At 45.4% G+C, this 19,930-nt stretch overlaps 1 protein-coding gene across 3 annotated transcripts in view; it reads right to left on the reverse strand.

Annotated features, from left to right (window-relative positions):
- Positions 1 to 19,930, reverse strand: part of LOC137414837 (dnaJ homolog subfamily A member 2) — an 83,687-nt gene that overhangs the window by 12,168 nt on the left and 51,589 nt on the right. For all 3 annotated transcript variants that reach the window (XM_068100368.2, XM_068100369.2, XM_068100371.2), the window contains 5 exons: positions 6,756 to 6,836; positions 5,462 to 5,595; positions 4,168 to 4,364; positions 3,457 to 3,601; positions 1,466 to 1,593 (listed from right to left, as the gene is read on the reverse strand). In XM_068100368.2, the coding sequence (XP_067956469.1) occupies positions 1,466 to 1,593; positions 3,457 to 3,601; positions 4,168 to 4,364; positions 5,462 to 5,595; positions 6,756 to 6,836 (685 nt within the window). The remainder of the gene's footprint in view (positions 1 to 1,465; positions 1,594 to 3,456; positions 3,602 to 4,167; positions 4,365 to 5,461; positions 5,596 to 6,755; positions 6,837 to 19,930) is intronic.

Below are 19,930 nucleotides of genomic sequence, written 5' to 3' on the forward strand. Positions count from 1 at the left end.
CGGGACCACCACATCTAATCGGTTAATCTTTACATCATCATACATATCTGTACCAAGTTTGAATTAGATACCTTTAGCCTTTCTCAAGTTATATACCTATTACAGACTTTGACATTTGACCTCTTGACCCCCAAAATCTAATCGGTTAATCTTTTACATCATTATACATATCTGTACCAAGTTTGAATTAGATAACTTCACCCGTTCGCAAGTTATATACCTATTACAGACTTTGACCTTTGACCTCTTGACCCTAAAATCTAATCAGTTCATCTTTACATCATTCTACATAAGTGTACCAAATTTGGTCAGAATCCCATCACTGGTTCACAAGTTATCGCGGTAACAGGATTTTTACCGAACACTAGCAGCGGTACCCGCCCTATGGGCGGGGCTTCAATTGGGAGGCCCAAATGAAAAGGTAAAATATCAGAAATTGAAGGCTTTTTTTTATTTTAAACGATTCATATAAACATCCGTTAAATCATATCACACACAAATCATCAAAATCTAAACTATCTTACTATAATTCACCAAATGTCCCACAGTGATCGATACACTATGATCGTGCTGATCGTAATGGTGAATCGTGATCGATAATCGTGTTCACAATCGCTATGTCGTATGTACTCCCGATACGTGTTTCCTTCAGTTGAAATGGGTTAGAATTCTCTCAAGCAGGGATTCAACCCGTGTCCTTAAAAAAGATCTTTGTCTGAGGTCACCGAGTTCGATCGGTGCAGCTGTGCAGCGATCGGTGCAGCCGTTTGTGCGGCACCCGGGAAAACAACATCGTCACAATGAGAACAATGAACGTTATGCGAACGCGAATGTTATGCGTGAGTCCAAACCTGAGAATGCTGGAGACTAAAGCTGAAATTGGGAAAACTAAATAGCCTATTTTACTCCTGGAGATCCCAGGATTATCCACCCAAAATATCGTTGAGATCGGTTCAGCAGTTTTTACGGTACCTTCAAACAGACAGACGGATGGACGGACATTTGGTGAATTATAGAAAGATGACCTCTGACCTTTGACCTCTTGACCACAAAATCTAATCAGTTCATCTTTACCTCATTATACATACCTACACCAAGTTTGACTAAGATTCTCTGACCTCTGACCTTTGACCTCTTGACCACAAAATCTAATCAGTTCATCTTTAGCTCATTATACATACCGACACCAAGTTTGACTAAGATTTCTTCAGCCGTTTTCAAGTTATCGCGGTAATGAAAACCTATCATGGACGGACGGACGGACAACCTGAAAACATAATGCCTCCGGCAACTTCATCGACAGAGGTATAAAAAGTAAGAAGAACCAACTCGAGTGAACTGAACATGCAGAACAATTAAAACGAGACATTTGTGTGCTTCAACATGCATGTGAATGATATTAGTTGAGTATGCACCAACGATCACAGGAACAATTGGATCTCCCAGAATGGAGTTGGTTGCATACCTTGAGATCTTCTGGGGATAACCAGTTTTTATTTGGAAACTTGATGCAAAACTGAATGTAGAGGTTCCCCCTCTCAGCAGGGCTGCGTTGACAGGGCATTCCTTCACCCCACACCATGTGAACGCTCCCTATAACGACACCACGGGGAAGCCGCAATGGCCACTTAGCAAATATCCAAAGAAATGCCATTCAACATTTTATTTTAGCTGTTTACATTTAATAGATTTTTTAAATGTTGTTTGTCCACCTTCTTGTTATTTGCATTATAGGTATCTCATTACTCCCCTACTGGTTTCACTGGAGGGCACTATAAGGTTTGCCCTCTGCCTGTCCGTCCCACGTGTGGTTTTTCAGACTTTTCCCCATACCCTTTACCATATTCAACTGAAACTTGTTACATGGATTTATTATGATAAGTTACAGAACAAGTTCGAGTTTTGGGGCATTTTACCAATTTTTCAGAGTTATGCGCTTTTTGGATTTAGAAAATATCACATCGGGGAAGCCGCAAAGGGGAAGCCGCAATGGCCACTTAGCAAATATCCAAAGAAATGCCATTCAACATTTTATTTTAGCTGTTTACATTTAATAGATTTTTTAAATGTTGTTTGTCCACCTTCTTGTTATTTGCATTATAGGTATCTCATTACTCCCCTACTGGTTTCACTGGAGGGCACCACTATAAGGTTTGCCCTCTGCCTGTCCGTCCCACGTGTGGTTTTTCAGACTTTTCCCCATACCCTTTACCATATTCAACTGAAACTTGTTACATGGATTTATTATGATAAGTTACAGAACAAGTTCGAGTTTTGGGGCATTTTACCAATTTTTCAGAGTTATGCGCTTTTTGGATTTAGAAAATATCACATCGGTAGGGGACAGGTATTTAAAGCAATTCTCCCTCTTGTTTCTTTATGTATTTATTTATGTCTCTTGAAATCTCTATTCACAATCAATAACCATAGGGACCTGAAACTTTACAAGCCATGCTTTTATTCAGGTTCCTCCATTATCCTCCGAACAACATGCAAGTTTCTTGTATTTTGTGTTTGATTGTTTCAAGAGAGGAAATAAACTAAACTGAACGTGCAGAACAAGTAAAACTGTAGGCATTTGTGTACTTTAACATTCATGTGAATGATACTAGTCGAGAATGCACCACCGATCACAGGAACAATTGCATGTCCCAGAAATATTAAGTAAGCACACAAATGGAATGTTAAACAGGCAAACTCAGACATTCCTGCTAGTCCAAATATATGGATATAACTAGCAGGGGTACACAGCGTTGCTCGGTGCTGTTACAATCCTGTTGGCATTTTGAAGCACTATAGAGCAATTTTGAAAACAGTCCACCACTTTTTAAAGATTTTTCACATTTATTTTGCCTACAACATTCCCAGGCACTCAATGATGAACCTCTGAAAGTTTAACGAAGATACATTCAGCCTGCCTTCTCTGAGAAAAATGGCGACAGACACACAGACAAACGGTTCTCTTATAGTATATATTCACAGCCATGATACATTAACAAGGGTCTATAAATGAGGAATACGAAAAGTCCAAAAATCGGGATTTTCCTGAACACAAAATAAATTGTCACGTGCACACAGAGGCACGAAATATGGTGCTGGGTGCTCGTTCACCACCCTGTGCACGTGTGACATGACCCAAACACAGCCTAATGGTGTTTGGCCAATCCAAAGCCATGGGAAGGAAGATGGTACATCATTCCCAAAACTTAAATCACTCCCCCAAGCAGGCACGATGAAGGCAGAGATACCTCCACTCTAGTATTTACTAATGTTCACAATGGCCAACAACTTCCCACACACATAGCATTGACAGCAGGTTCATTTATTTCCCTGGGGAATGGACCACGCAAGCACCAGTTTGTTAATTTGTCAAAAAGGTGGTGTAAAGGGATCAACGAGGATGGAATAGCAGAAAGAAGCAAAGGGATGAGACGAATTTACAAATAATATTCATACCTGGGGTGACGACTTTACCAGGGGAGACGCGAATAGTGATATCACGCCCATCCAGATGAGTAATTTTTGTTTGCATTCCACACAATGCGTCTGCAAGCTCCACCGTTTGCTGTATCATGAGGTCATCGTTGTCACGAATAAAGAGCTACCGGATGACAGGTAAGGTTCCACATTAGTGGTTCTCTTAAATACAAATGAACGCTTAAGTCATGTATACCCTTCCAACAGCCCACAAGTCTAGCAACACAACTTTGTGACAATTTTTTATGGGTTAAGCTTGTTATTTTAGTTTACCAGGGTGATTCAATAAGATCTTTTTTTCAAAAAATTTCGGAGCCAAGAAAAATGCCTCGTCTCGAAATGGCATCAAGAAACTCATTCATCGCTAGGAAGACCATTACACCGAATGGAGACTACATAGAGAAGGATTAACACCTGTGCAGGGTTTTCCCTGGCACATGACCATCCCTTCATGAATGGGGAAAACTTTGTCTCCCCCTCGTGTTATATCTTGTTGGACGACAAAGATGCACTGAAGAAGCAAAAATATTCATTACTGTATTTATATTTCACTTGCAATTATATTGGGTTTGAAGAAGTGTTTTTGAAAAGTTCAAAAGAACTAACTTGGAGATAAAAACAATGTTTTGGCCTTCTTGTTCAGATTGTACCAAGTCATATGACCTTTGCCATAGGAAAAGCCAAACTTACAGGATGTTCTGCCTGTTGAACCACTAACACTACATCCCCCGGCTCAATGCCAGGTGCCTGGTCGCTCTCCCCATGGAGCACGAGTCTTTGCCCGTGCCGCATGCCCCGCTCCACCGTCACTTCAAGAAGGCGCATATCTCGCACCATTCCACGTGTCTGGCACTGTCGGCATGGGGTGCACGGCAATGGCACCTGACCTGTGCACAGAAAATACGGGCAGGGCAAAAAGAGCAGCACTTGAGCACCAATTGGATGATGGTAATGCCATTCTGTTATCAGAATCATTGGGGTTGTAAACAAGTGAAGCACTCCGACAAGTACACAAGGAAAGTGCTACTTAAAGCCAATCGTTTGCCTTAATTATGGAAGTTCATAGATTTAGTGATCAAAACAATTATCACAGGTGAGGAGGGACAGTCACATGGATGAAAATTAATAATATTAACAGCACTCGGTACAGTATAAACCTACCAATGCACATCTTCCACACACCAATGTAAAGTATCGGTCCCGATACACTTCAAAGTTCAGATGCAATGCTTGCGATACATTTAAATCCAAGCATCAACAAGCAGTGACTTGCTGCATGTTGTGCTCCACATAAAACTCTTCGCAGTCGTTATCAATTACCACTGCATGGGAGAGCCAACCCAACCTCATCCAACCCCTTTGCCTCCATAATCAATGTCACGTTTTTGACAATGTTATGAAATAATCACATCGTCAGTTCAATCGACAAACTTTCCCGATGTTTTTCACGACAGACCATGCTGTCCAGCTGGGGAGAAATTTAGAAAGTCCAGGGTCCAGTTGGATTGCGATTTGAGTGCGACATATGATAAAGTTCAAAATAAATTTAGCCTACTCCAGTCTGTGGTATGCAAATGTAGCGCCTGTGATCGGATAACAAATAGCAAAAAATAAAAAAGCAACATAGTTTGTGTTAATTGGTCCCAGAAATGTGGTGTTATGAGGGGGAGAAGCATACTTTAAACACCACCACCACCACCACCACCACACTCTCCACCCATTCTCACAATTCCCACACTCCTTTACTTTTCCGAGAGGCTATAACAAGATCATTGATAAATAAAAAGAAATAGGAAGCCTTAATTTATGTACAGATAGACTCCAAAAGATTGTGCAATATGTCAGTACATAGAGATAAGCACGGCAGGGTCTTTGACAAAATGGGTAACAATTGATGACACCGTCTGCAGCCCTCACCTTTTTAGAATGACTGCAATGACACAGCTCTTTATATTTACAAATGTCAGCAGACAGGCTGGTATACCTTCTCCATTGCAACGCGGACAGATGTCTTGGGTCTGATGGACAATCCCAGGGATAATCTCGTTGATCAGGAGTTGAGCGCCCCTACCCTCACATACTCTGCAAACCCTAAGTCCTGCCATTCTTGAGCCCTGCCTGGCACACAAACGCATCAATGAATATTGTGCCAAAAGTAGCTTATCAGTTATTGATAAGTAGCTTATCAGTAGAAAAAGTAGCTTATCAGTAGCAAAAGTAGCTTATCAGTAGCAAAAGTAGCTTATCAGTAGCAAAGTAGCTTATCAGTAGCAAAGTAGCTTATCAGTAGCAAAAGTAGCTTATCAGTAGCAAAAGTAGCTTATCAGTAGCAAAAGTAGCTTATCAGTAGCAAAAGTAGCTTATCAGTTATCAGTAGCAAAAGTAGCTTATCAGTAGCAAAAGTAGCTTATCAGTAGCAAAAGTAGCTTATCAGTAGCAAAGTAGCTTATCAGTAGCAAAGTAGCTTATCAGTAGCAAAAGTAGCTTATCAGTAGCAAAAGTAGCTTATCAGTAGCAAAAGTAGCTTATCAGTAGCAAAAGTAGCTTATCAGTAGCAAAAGTAGCTTATCAGTAGCAAAAGTAGCTTATCGGTAGCAAAAGTAGCTTATCAGTAGCAAAGTAGCTTATCAGTAACAAAAGTAGCTCATCAGTTATTGATAAGTAGCTTATCAGTAGCAAAAGTAGCTTATCAGTAGCAAAAGTAACTTATCAGTAGCAAAAGTAGCTTATCAGTAGAAAAGTAGCAAAGTAGCTTATCAGTAGCAAAGTAGCTTATCAGTAGCAAAGTAGCTTATCAGTAGCAAAGTAGCTTATCAGTAGCAAAAGTAGCTTATCAGTAGCAAAGTAGCTTATCAGTAGCAAAGTAGCTTATCAGTTGCAAAAGTAGCTTATCAGTAGCAAATGTAGCTTATCAGTAACAAAAGTAGCTTATCAGTAACAAAAGTAGCTTATCAGTAGCAAAAGTAGCTTATCAGTAGCAAAAGTAGCTTATCAGTAGCAAAAGTAGCTTATCAGTAGCAAAAGTAGCTTATCAGTAGCAAAAGTAGCTTATCAGTAGCAAAGGTAGCTTATCAGTAGTAAAAGTAGCTTATCAGTAGCAAAAGTAGCTTATCAGTCATTGTGCTTATCAGTTAGGTTTGCTGGTCGCTTTTCAAGAAAAAGTACAAACTCTGGAATACTTTCTTAAGCCATTTGCTCCTTTACCAAAAAAGTCTTACGTATTTTAAAGAGAATTGATAGCTTCCATTTTTCTGACTTCCCGACGATGATTGACTTACCCTTTACATGTCATGCAGATCACGTCTCTATTGAATCGGAAAGCCACGGTTGAGCCATTGTATAGATCTTCAAGGGTCACTCTGGGGAAGACGGGGAGAGGGAGTTGCATTGTTGTTGTTTTTCTAAAATTTAATCAATGACACAAAGACAGCAGATGTAAGGTAGAAGACGAAACTGCACATAAACACAAAGGCTGTACAAAATTACCAAACAAAAGACAATCAAATAGTTATTGGAATGCACGTGGATCTACTTGAACATACAGTGACAATGAAAACATCAAGTGTCCCCTGAAGATTTTGACTTGCCATGTTCAATTTTTTAAATATTGCAGCGATAGCTACACCGAGCACTACAGGACTTGAACATGGTGATGCCGGAGTTAACACTAGGCAAGATGTCCTGAGTGTGGAGGCTCGAATTTAAACTGGAGCATGCTGAATGGCGGCTCGGTGAATGTTGTAATTCTCAATTTGGTTAGGCACGCTGAGAACGTAACTCACATGTGGCGCTGGTAATTCATTGGTGCACAGAGAACTGATCGGTCCCATGTACAGCAGAATAAAAAGGTCGAATATAAGGTTTAATAAAACGTGCTTTTCAAGGAGAAGGATCTCTGTCTCGTCTAGTTTACCCTATCCTTGTATAAAAACTCACTCGAGGGGTAGTCAGACACACGGAAGGAGAAAAGAGCTTGAATGTGTGGGGGGTAAAGGTGCATAAGAGATAATGGGTTGGTTCAGGCCTGGCTGAGCGAAGTGCTTTTGCATAGATTCAGTGGGACTAGCAGGCAACCATTGCCCAACGCATAATGTGCTGTGCCGTGGGTCTCTGGCCAGTCTGAGCGAAGTTGCCACTGGCGCCCGATCACGGGACCGGTTCCTCCTTTCACTTGGGTGGCCCAAATGACCTTCAGTGATGCTCTGGTATAGGAATCCTGCTGATGATTTCTGTGGAAAGGCTGACAAAACCCGTACACACTCCTCATCCTGTGAACGTCCTGGCTCAACTGCTCGATGACAGACCTCACTATCAGGATTCTCAGCCAAACTGCTGATTCTCACCCAAAACCCGGTTCAAAACCATTAATCTCGTAACATCCTCAGGCACACACAATGGTTGCCCAGCTCAAACACACCGTTGATTAGCCCAATTCATAAGAAGAAGTGCCCCCCTTTGGCTCGAGAGCCGTTGGTCGCAAGGCTGATGAGAAGAAAGGGGAAAACTGTATTAATCAAATAAGTAAACTAGAATGGCACTCAGTAGAGAGCATACCTCCGCCAGGTTGGCCATATCACTCAATGGTGAAGAATCACTTGACAAATTAAATAATTATCATATCCGAATGCATATTCAAATCTTCACCAAAATCGAATCGAATCGTCCTTGTAAGACACACAACCGGTCCACCAAGTTTCGTCCAAATCAGTCCACAACTTTTTGAGATATCCTGCTATGTATTGTTTTTGGCCCCAGCTCCCAAAGGTGAAGAATTACTTTTAAAATTCTAGTAGCTGAATCCAAATCCGGATCTTCACCAAAATCGAATAACTACGTCCTTGTCACATACAGTCGCGTGAAAAAGTAAGTACACCCCATGTAAAGTTTTGACTTTTTCAACATATTTCAACATACAGCTATTTGATCTTCATTTCAACAATATTGATAGATAAAGGTGATATAATATAACAAATATCATGAAACATTTACATTTTGTAGTCCATTGTATAATTTAAATAAACATAAATGCAAATTTCGCATGTGGAAAAAGTAAGTACACCCTTGGCTCTAATAGGTGGTATTGCCCCCTTTGACAGAAACAACCTCAAGTAGGTGTTTGCCCCCTTTGACAGAAACAACCTCAAGTAGGCGTTTCTTATAACTTTCTACCAGTCTCTGACATCGACTGGGAGAAATTTTTGCCCACTCCTCCATGCAGAATTCTTTCAGCTGTGCGATGTTTGAGGGGTTTCCTGCATGCACAGCTCGGTTCAAACCCCGCCACATCTCAATGGGATTTTGATCCGGGCTTTGACTTGGCCATTCCAGAACCCTCCATTTCTTTCTTTTCAGCCATTCCTTGGTGGATTTACTGGTATGTTTAGGGTCATTGTCATGTTGCAAGGTCCACCTTCGGTTGAGCTTCAACTTTCCGACAGATGGCCTCACATTATCCTCAAGCACCCTCTGGTACAATGAAGAATTTATACTGGATTCTATGATGGTGAGCTGCCCAGGCCCTGATGCAGCAAAGCTGCCCCAAACCATAATATTTCCACCACCATGCTTTACAGTTGGTATCAGGTTCTTGTGGTCAAATGCTGTCTTTGGTTTTCGCCAAACATGTCTTCTGGTACTGTGGCCAAATAGCTCTACCTTTGACTCAACTGTCCAGAGCACATTGTTCCAGAAGTGCTGGTCTTTGCCTCGGTGTTCAATGGCAAACTTTAGTCTTGTCCTGATGTTCTTTCTGGACAGCAAAGGTTTCCTCCTGGCACACCTCCCATGTAAATCAAATTCGTGCAGCCTCTTTCTAATGGTAGACTCGTGCACTTTGACATCAACAGTGGCAAGAGCTACCTGTAGGTCCTGTGATGACATTCTGGGGTTCTTAGAGACTTCTTTCAGCATCTTGCGGTCTGCTCTCGGGCTGAACTTGCTTGCCAATCTGTCCACAGCTTTTTGAGACATTTTGCTCACAAACGGACAAACAAACAGACAGGAGTGAAAATATAACTTCAATCCACCTTTGGTGGCGGAGGTGATAAATAATTTAATGCCATTGATCCCTCAGGCCATATCCGTAACAATATCAACGTTTAATTGAATACTGTGATTAAAGTGTTGAGGGCAAATTTCATTCAATAAAAAGGCTCATGGAAGAGTGAGGAGATAGAGGGGGGGGGGGGGGGGGGAGTGAGGGGGCAGAGGAGGATTGAGTGAGGGGACACAGTGGCTCCACAGATGGACGTAAGCAGGGGAAATACTGAATACCATCGTGAAATAGGAGAAAAGGGAAGGAAAAGGTAATCTGCAAGTACGCGAGTTGGGTTAGATATGGATAATGGGGGTAGAAAAGATCATGTGTAGGGACAGGGGATGACACGAGATTGTGTGACACCACCATGAAGCCTTGGAGAGGAGTGGGATTGAACAGCCTCACTAAGGCGGTTAAATTAAACATGAGAAAAGAAGGATTTGAAAAAAAACAAGTGCAGATTTGGTGGAAAACCTGGATTTTGGATGTCAACCAGGATGGGCTGACTGGAAGAACGTATGCATCCAGGAGGATGCCTGAAGTTGGGGAGCGTTTGGGAGCTGAGACAGAAGATGTAGCTATGCACAACCTGGGTTGCTTCATGCTTTTTGCTAACAATATCAGCATTCTTATGAGATGTAGCCACAACAGCAATGTACAATTCCGTCTGAAGTGAGCACAGCAGTCAGCAAGTGATGAAGTACAAAATCCACAAGATGGGGATATTAAACATCTGTAAAATCCAAAATCAAACACAAAGTTAGTGTTTCTATAGATACAGAAACGTTCTGGGGGAGGCTCTTAGAGGGTTTTAATTTATCTGTACTGTTGTACGTATATTTATCGATTGTGTCTTCATGTCCGAATCCTGTTGTTGTTCCGCATCGTGCTTCATTGAAGCATTTTTAAAATTTAATTTCCAAAGGTCTGCGTGTGTGCATTTCTGCCATTCTTCCCAAGCAAACGATTTCAACAAATTGGTAATCCCTGGGGGAATAAATTGGGATAATTAGAATTTTATAACAAGTGTGCTTAGATATTTGAGGTGGTGCAAGGCCCGGGTGGACGTGCATGTGATACCCACAAACCTCCTTCTACCCTTGCCGATTGCTCCGAGTGAATGACTTTGAACCTTGTGGGAGCCACACGAGGGTCACGGAACTAGTTAGCGTGTCAGTCTCGCACGTTATCGGAATCAACCAAACGGATCGCTCCACCAACTAAGAACGGCCATGCACCACCACCCACAAAGGACATCTTTGCAATGTGAAAGTACACAAAGCTGGTGTATCTGAGTCAATGCTTCTGAACAACAATGGCAATGACTATATATATATATATATATATATATATATATGTATGTATGTATGTATGTGTGTGTGTGTGTATATGTATGTATGTATGTATGTATGTATGTATGTATGTATGTATGTATATATGTATATATATATCTATCTATATATATATATATATATATATATATATATATATATATATATATATATATATATATATATATATATCTATCTATCTATCTATCTATCTATCTATCTATCTAGCTATATATATATATATATATATATATATATATATACACAGTGAAACCTTGACTTACGAGTTTAATTCGTTCTGTGACAGCTCGTAACTCAATTTGCTCGTTTCTCAAATTAAATTTCCCCATTAAAATGAATTGAAATACTATTAATCCGTTCCAGCCCCCAAAAAACCACACCAATTTTTTTTGAAATATACAGTATATATAAAAATATCTCGCGCTTTTATTTCACCTGTATGCAGCATACAAGTTGGCAGGATGGCCTGGACTGGAGGTACGCACACTTGACTCTAAACTGTCCAGCCTGGGTTTGAATCCCGACCCAGCTATAACCTGTCATGTCGGTGTTTCACGGGCAGGGTGATTCTTCAATGTGTGTACCGCTAAACTGGGCGCCCGTTTGCGTCCCATTAGTTGTTGGATGTTAAGGATCTCACCGTGTCTTCCACAAAGAGAAGGCGAGCTATCGCCGGCACTCTGAACAAGTTGTGGCCTGGCATGCTCTTCTCCTCTGCCGTTATATACGTCCTCCTCGGCATCTTTTTCCAGAAGAGCCCCATCTCGTCACAGTTGAAGATTTGCTGGGGGATGTATCCTTCGGCTTCTATCAGTTCGGCAAAAGTTATAATAAAATCTTCAGCTGCCTTCACATCCGAGCTTGCTGCCTCACCATGCCTGACGACGGAGTGAATGCCGGTCCTCTTCTTAAAATTATCAAACCATCCCCGACTGGCTTTGAATGACTCTTCCGATGCCTCGTCCGTTGATGTTCCCACCGTCTGCTGCACCAAATCCCCGTAAATGTCTCGTGCCTTCTCACAGCTGATGCTCTCGGTCACGGTATCTCCTGCGAGCTGCTTCTCCGTCAACCACACAAACAACAACTTCTCCATCTCTTCATGGACAGAGGTCCGGAGCTTTGAAATAATCTTAACGCCCTTGGCTGGCGTTATAGCCTTTATCGACTCCTTCTGCTTCAAAATCGTACATATCGTAGAAGTACTACGATCGTACTGCCCTGCCAAGTCGACAACACGCACACCTCACTCATGTTTTTCGACGATTACGTGTTTTATATCCAAGCTCGCTCGCTCGTAACTCAGATCTCGGCTCGCATCACAAAGCAAAAAATCGACCGAGCGACGGCTCGTATCTCGGAAAACTCGTAAGTTGGTGCACTCGTAAGTCAAGGTTTCACTGTATATGTGTGTGTGTATATATATATATATATATATATATATATATATATATAAATAAATATATATATATATATATATATATATATATCTACGGTTTTGAGATTGCACATATTGGTCATTAAAGGTTAAAGGGTTGCCCCCCATAGTTAGTTAAAGGGTTGCCCCCATGTTGCCACGAGCAACACGTAGGCCACCTTAGAGTATTAGTTATGCCATTGTATGTGTAAGAATAGGCCATTTCCCCTAGTAATATCTGCGTTGTGTAAAGACATGAGTTTAGGTCCTTTCCTTTTGCGTCCACCCTCCAATTCCACCTATGGGCATAATTGATCCCGCGCTCCATTTGGCTGACCCCCTCATTTGTTACGCTTTGGCTGCCAGCAGCATTCGCTGCCCTTTGTTCGCTCGCTAGTCGAGTAACACGAGGTAGGCCTAAGAGGGAGGAGCGCGGGGTCGGGGTGGGGCGGCGTCAAAGCAGCGTGTCAGAGGCGATGACGGTAAGGGCCACCAGCCAACCAGGGCTCTAAGGGCATGGCGTGATAGGGCGTGGTAAGGCACGTCTGGTAAGTGCTAGAAGGTTCGCGGGGCGTGCCTATAAAAGCTTTTGCACAAAGCCCTTGAGGAGGACTGAAGCGGAGGACTCGTTCGGAAAGGGTGTGATAAGAGGAGTGGTGAACAGGACTTACCAGGAGGACTTGAACGAGAGAACTTCGAGGAGTGATGAGAGGACTCGTTGGGAAAGGGCGTGATAAGAGGCGTGGTTAACAGGATTTTCCAGGGCTTGAGAGAATGAACAGAGAGCACGAGAGAGAACGAGGACTGACCAGCTTACTTGCACACGAGAGGATTGTGAAGAACGTGATTCGCAGCACTCGCTTTGGGAGGCATTGCGCGATATCTCAGTATTACGTACGCACTGAAGGAAAGGCAGCCAGACGCGCCGGAGGCGAATATCGCCTACTCGGCCACGCGAGTTAACGCGGTAATAATGCGAGTGATAACCGCCAACCGCCAGAGCCCAGACCCTACCGTTCGCCCCGTATTATCCCGTGTGCGCAAACGACACGCGGAGAGCTCCTGCTGCCTCTACTTACCATCGGCCCGGGACGAACCGGAGGCCGGAGGGAGCTGCATGAGAGCCATCCCGGGACGTGGTGAACATCATCCTGCAGCTGCAAACCCCGTGTGAGTGTGTCTGTGTGTGAGAGGGGCCCATTTGTCCTGGGGATTAAGTTAAGACTGTTTTTAAGGCTGCACTGTATCCTCTTTTCTCTGAATCATTGTAAATAGTGCAAATAAACCTGTTCTTCCTTTTTCTCATTCGACCGCTTCTGTGATTTATCCATTTGGCTAAGCGTGGTACGAATGAGATCGCTAGAACTGGGCTCACCAACTAAACGGCACGGATCGCGTGTACGCACTGCTCGGCGTCTCAGCACGCGTGATTCGTGCGGGGCTTATTTCCTCGTTTCAGGGCAGCGCGAGTAATTAGGTAATAGTGATTCTAGTCCTACGACCCTATTTTGCGCTGTCCGGGAAGGACGTCATAGGTCCCGGGTCCCGTCGGCCAGTCAAAGACAACGTTTGGACTAATCCCCCCTTTGTAAGGGGAGAAGGCCGGCGTCGAGATCCGCAACAATATATATATATATGTATGTATGTATGTATGTATGTATATATATGTATATTGTTACAGACGTGGCTTGGATGTTATTTACCGAGCGGTTTTATGGTATGACCACGTCTGCACAAGTTACCCGATTGTGCCCGAACGTTGACGAGTCGCGCGATGCTGGCTCAATAAGAAAAAGAAGACACCCGGCTGGATTACAATAACACAATACGACACCAATGTTTCAATTATCAAGACCTCCGGAGGAGATTATATTCGTACGGAAAGGTCAGATTACAGGGGCTAGAGGTATAATCACAGAAAGACAGGCACTTAGACACACTCTTATATTAACCCCGGACAGACGACAGACAAACGGGACAACGGCTGACTCACACGGGGGTTGATGGCTAGGAAAGGCAGGATCGATGGCTCCAGGTCCTCCTGGGCTCGGGGCAGGGTACAGTACGGCCCGGTCCGGTCCAAAGATGCGGGGAGGTCTCGTCGCGCTGGGGGTGGCGGTGGCTTCTCTCTCCAAGCTGAGGCGCATCTGTCGTCACGTCCGGCGCGGGGCCGCGTATATCCGGCGGGGAGTGACACGCCCTCGGCTCGTTAGCTCCGCCCCAGATGGAATCGGCACGTTACTTCTCATTGGGTGCGTGGGGGGGTTACTGGCTCCGCCCCTGACGAGGAGCTGACAGCCAGCCCCTTCGGGGTAACGCCGTGGAGCGCATGGTCATGGCGGGTAACCGAGCCGGTGTGAGGACGCACACTCCCCGCCCCTCTGTTGTTGTAGTCGTAGTTGTAGTTGTAATTGTTGTTGTAGTTGTTGTTTGGGGAAGAAGATGGGAGGAGGTATGGGAAAGGTCCTAAACTCACTACTGATGCCATATAATCACATTCTGGTGCAACGAAGAGTCATAATTAATGGAAACGAGGCCTTAACTGACATAGATTAAGAATAACTAGGAAGATGTCCGAAAGTTGTCTACGTGTGGTGCGGTGGACCTGGGCACGACATTTAATGGGGGAATAAGGGGAAGGTCGGCTCTACTGATTGTTGTTTACATGCAATGGGACTAGGGAATGGGGGATTGGGGAAAGTTGGGGAGTTTTGGAGAAAATAGGGGAATATTTACAAGCGGATATGGAGGCCAAATTCCATATTCGCAACATTGCACCCTTCTCTACCCTCGGGGCGTCCCGACCCGATAAATTTTTACCTACTTTAGTGTGGCACGCAATGTAGTTCCCTCTACTATTAACTCTACCCTGAGTGCGACAGTTTTACAGATATTCACAAATGAGTAAATATGTCCCCCTGCGACGTTGCACCCTTCTCCTCACAGAAACACACCCACAGGATAACCGAATCCGGAAAGAATCCTCAAACTAAACATACAGCCGGTAGGGAGCATTATTTACAAGATTACGCTGATATCTACACTACGATCCAGGACCTGTTTTTGGAGGAACACATGCAGATGTTATGCATAGAGAGAGCGCGCTTGCCAACATCGATACACCAACCCACGAGTGCTCTGTGGCCGACGGCCTTTAATAACGTGCAGAGCACCCTTCCCGAGCATCAAAAGCACCACCCCACCACCAATCGGTGCAGTCACCATTGTTCTATGATTAAAAATAAATGCGACAACCCCTAACCCTGCAGGTGTCTCTTGCTCTTCGTGTGGCCTTCAGTGGTGTTAACTATTAGTGGTTCACCTGTATGGCATAGGTGCCACGTTGACCCATAGGTCCATCAACGGGTGGTGCTTGGCCGCAAACGAACTTCGGTCCATTGTGGGTGGCCACAAACATTGCGGTCCATATGGTGTATCGATCCCGGCAGCAAACAGCGAAAGTGCAGGCCCACAACTGCGCAGCCAGCACCTCTCTCTCCTCTCTCTCTACCCCAAAGCCAGATCCTCGGAGGTGGGAGACAAAAGAAGCAGACAAGTGAGTAAGGTGGTAAGGGCGCAAAAGTGCACGCAATGTAAGGTGATGCACACTGGGGGCACATGGGAACCAGGTGAGACAGGTACGTTCCTATCGTACGCCCCCCCCCCCACCAGGTAACCTACATGGCCCCTCCCTTACCCCTTACTGCATCCACAAAACACAACACTACCCATAAACATCTACTTTACAAATCGACAAACATCCCTACTGTCTTCCCCGTTCCTCCCATAAACCAAATTCGTCTTCTCTCCCTCCTAACCAATCAAATTTGCCATTTTCAACTCTCATCAAAATTTGCCATCTCCAACTCAACATCAAAATTTGCCATCACCAATTCATCATCAGTCCCTCCTAGGGAGGGAGAGATGGAATCACCCCAATGTCTCATCCACGTCGTGATGCGTCTCACAAATCCTCACAGCAATTCTTACTTCCTGCAACACAAAACAAAGAAAACACAGGTGTGGAGTCATCATCATCACCACAGGTAAGTGGCTGCGTATGGTGCGACAGGTTCTTCAATCCTAACTATTTCCTAAATGACTTTAACAACTTTACACTACCCGGGGTCTTTCTCCGGCCAAACCATTGGCCCTCTTACACTATGGGTACTAAAAACCAATTCCCATTGGCCAAACTGTGGTGCTTTTCAATTTGGGGTCTCACTCCCCCGATTCATCTCCCGGTGCCCTCGCACAATTTCTGGGCTGTGGCGTGTACCTTTCCCAGTGGGTCTACCCACCTGCACACCTCCACCACTGCGGTTGCCTCCGAGCTTACCTGCTCCTTACCCTAACCTAACTACCTGGGTAAGGCCCTCTGGCACTCTCCCCACTCGGTGCCCTCTCTGGCACTGGGCTACCCGGGTCCATCCTCCGGATCCTCGGGCCCCATCCACAACTCTACCGGCTCCCAGAGCCCACCTGCGGCCTCACCTGGCCGACATCCTCACAGTGGTGGAGTGCCCAACCAACTACACACACTAACAGGCTACACGCCCAGCCATTTCCACAACACTAATGCACCCATCCACAACACCATTCTGCAACCGCACCACAAATGCCAATATCCAACCACAATTTACCTGTACCCTCTACCTAACACTTACACTACCCACCCCGGGTATCCGTGATGGGGGTCCACTCTCCCCCCATTCACACCTTCGCACCATGCACACCACTCCGTACCACTTACTCCAACTCTCTCCACACACCTGTCCAGTTGCACACCTGTGCAATCACACCTGTTCCATTCTTACACACACAGCATCATCTCAGCTAACTACTCCCTTCTGAAACTTGCGCTTCCCAGTCGTCCCTTTAAACTATTGCGCTCCCACGTCATTATCATCCACACTAATCTACCTGCGTCCCCACTACAGGTATCAGTCACTAACTAAACTTAACGTTACCTAATGTCACCTTCTAGGGCCCTATCAATATAACCTAACCCACCCGGGCTAGTTTTCACTGCCATACACCCCATAAACTATTGCTCCTTTGCCCCCCCTGTGAGGGATGGTGGATTTGCCATCCCACCACATCGGGGGTCTCTCACTACCAATTTTGCACATCAAATTTCAACAAATTAAAAATTTGCCAATCACTGCCCATCATCTGCCAATCACTACTGCCAATCCCTTGCCAATCATCAAATTTTGTTTTTCTCTAATTTTGGGTCCAAAACACTAACCTCATCACCCAGTCTACTCACTAATACCTCTCGGTGCGCCAATTCCCGTCCAAAGCCCGGCTTTGTAAAGCCAAGCCATGAATGCGGGTTGTTCTGTGCCAGCGGCTGGACACGTCCCGCATTCGGTGCAGGGACGGGGGCTTACCCGTGCCGAGATCCCACGCATCACCTCGGCGTGGAGCCATCCAATGTCCCGATCTCGACCTGCCGGCACGTCTCAACAAAAAGTGGTCGCCATGACGACCCTTTCTATCGGGCTGCCCGCTCCGCCTAGTGGAGCACGGACGCGGCCGTTCCAAGCGAGGCCCAGCACGCACCGAGGGCCCGATTCGGCTATAAGTCGTTCTAAACTCGATCCCGTTTAATGTCGATGCTTCACCTGCATGCTTACATCCCGCAGCCCGTTCCTTGCTCACACATCCAGCTGTGCCCATGCTCCTCGTACCCTTCCTTACACACCCAGGTACCCTCATTCCACTCACAGCCTTGGTCACACACCTGACCACCGAACACTTTGGCACACATTCGTTGGTCGCACACCTCACCAATACACCGCTTCGCACCCCCTCCTCGGTCACCTCCTCTGTGACAATCACAGGTGTGCTCTCATTCGCACACCCAACCACGTGCCTCACCACCAACTCCAGCGTGCATTCCCACTCACGCTCTACCATTCCAGGTGTGCATCCTTCCATTCCAGGTGTACATCCTCGCTCACCTGTCACAACTAACTCACGCTCCATGTCACTCTCACTACTTTCACCTCCATTCCTGACAACACACTCGCCCTTACTCCCGACAGCGCACTCTTTCCTCATGCACCTGTCCGTTACACACCTTTCTCGCGCACACTCTCCCGTTACACCCTCTGTAACACTCACCACAGGTGTGCATTCTTCCTTACTTTTGACAGCGCACTCTTTCCTCATGCACCTGTCCGTTACACACCTCTCTCGCGCACACCCTTGCGCACACTCTCCCGTCACACCCTCTGTAACACTTACCACACCGCGCTTCCATGTGCTCCCTCGCACACTCGCTACGACCGACTCACTCTCGCCAGCACCCTCACTCCTTGGCGTGCACTTTTTCCTCACACACCCCAGAGTCGGACTTTCTCGCACACCTCCTCTTTCGCACACCAGACCTGTCACACACTTCACCAACGGCCTCTCACGAACACCCGGGTCCATCTCGACCCCCAAGCTTCTGAAATCCCCTGGCGCATCATACGCACGACCATATTGGTCACCACTTACACCAGGTCCTCTTCCTCTTCGCTTCTCCTCCATCACCTGCGAATCCCTCATCCGGTTAATGAGCACATCATCACGATCCAAACACAGACTTTGGACCAATTCTTTTATCTCCTCTTTTATCTCTTTCTTTCTCCGTCGCTTCTTAATTTCGCTCACCCCTTCTTCCACTTCTTCTAATTTCTGCTTCACCTCTTTTATGTCCCGGTACGTCTCCTCAAGCTCATCCTCTAAGGCTACCTTGACCGTTTCCATGTGCGTCCTCACCTGCCGGTCCGTCGTCTCCATTACCTCTATCACCTCGTCCAACCTCGTTGTCAGTCCCTCACGTACCATCTGACATTCCCTCTTTGTCGCTATCAAGTCGTTTTTTATGTCGTTTTGTGTCGCTTTTAAACCTCCTAATACTGCAGTGTTCCTTTGAACCTGCTCCGTTAGTCCTTTTTGTCCCTCCGTCAGCTGTTCCACCTCCTGCGTCAGGTCCTCTATGCCCCCTTGTAACTTTACAGTCCCCTTTCTCACCTCCTTTTCCATGTGCTCCTCACAGTGCCTCACCTCCTCGCGCACTCCTCCGACCTCCTCACTCACTCCTCTTCTGATCTCCTCTCCCATCACTTGCATCTCCTGCCCAGATGCCACCCTCATCTGCTCCATTTCCTCCCTGTGAGCATCCAGTTTGGTTTCTACCCCCATTCTGACCCCCTCTATCTGCTGCTCCATTTGTTTAACTTCCCTTTCCGCTTGGTCCCTCATGTCCCTCAATTTGCCTTCCATACTGTTTTCTAACCCCTCTAACCCATGTTTCACCCCTTCTATCTGATTCTCCTGGGCAGCCATTCTATTTTCTACCCCCATTAACCCATTTTTCACTTCTTTTATCCCGTTGTCTAACTCCTCCCCAGTACCCCTCGCTTCGTCCCTCATTACCCCCATTTGGCCCTCTAATCGCCCACTATCAACCCTCATTTGCTCACTCTGAGCATCCATCCGGTTCCCCATTACCCCCATTTGGTTTCCCAAGTCATTCCTCAGGTCTTCACTTGTCTGGACCATGAGCGCCTTTATTTGTTCCATAAATAGGCCCCAATCCATCGGCGGCGCTGCTACGGTCGCGGGCGCGGTGACCAGCGAGGCGCCATT

Source organism: Myxine glutinosa, chromosome 9 (genome assembly GCF_964187855.1).
Source record: "Myxine glutinosa chromosome 9, kmMyxGlut1.1, whole genome shotgun sequence".
Lineage (NCBI taxonomy): Eukaryota > Metazoa > Chordata > Myxini > Myxiniformes > Myxinidae > Myxine > Myxine glutinosa.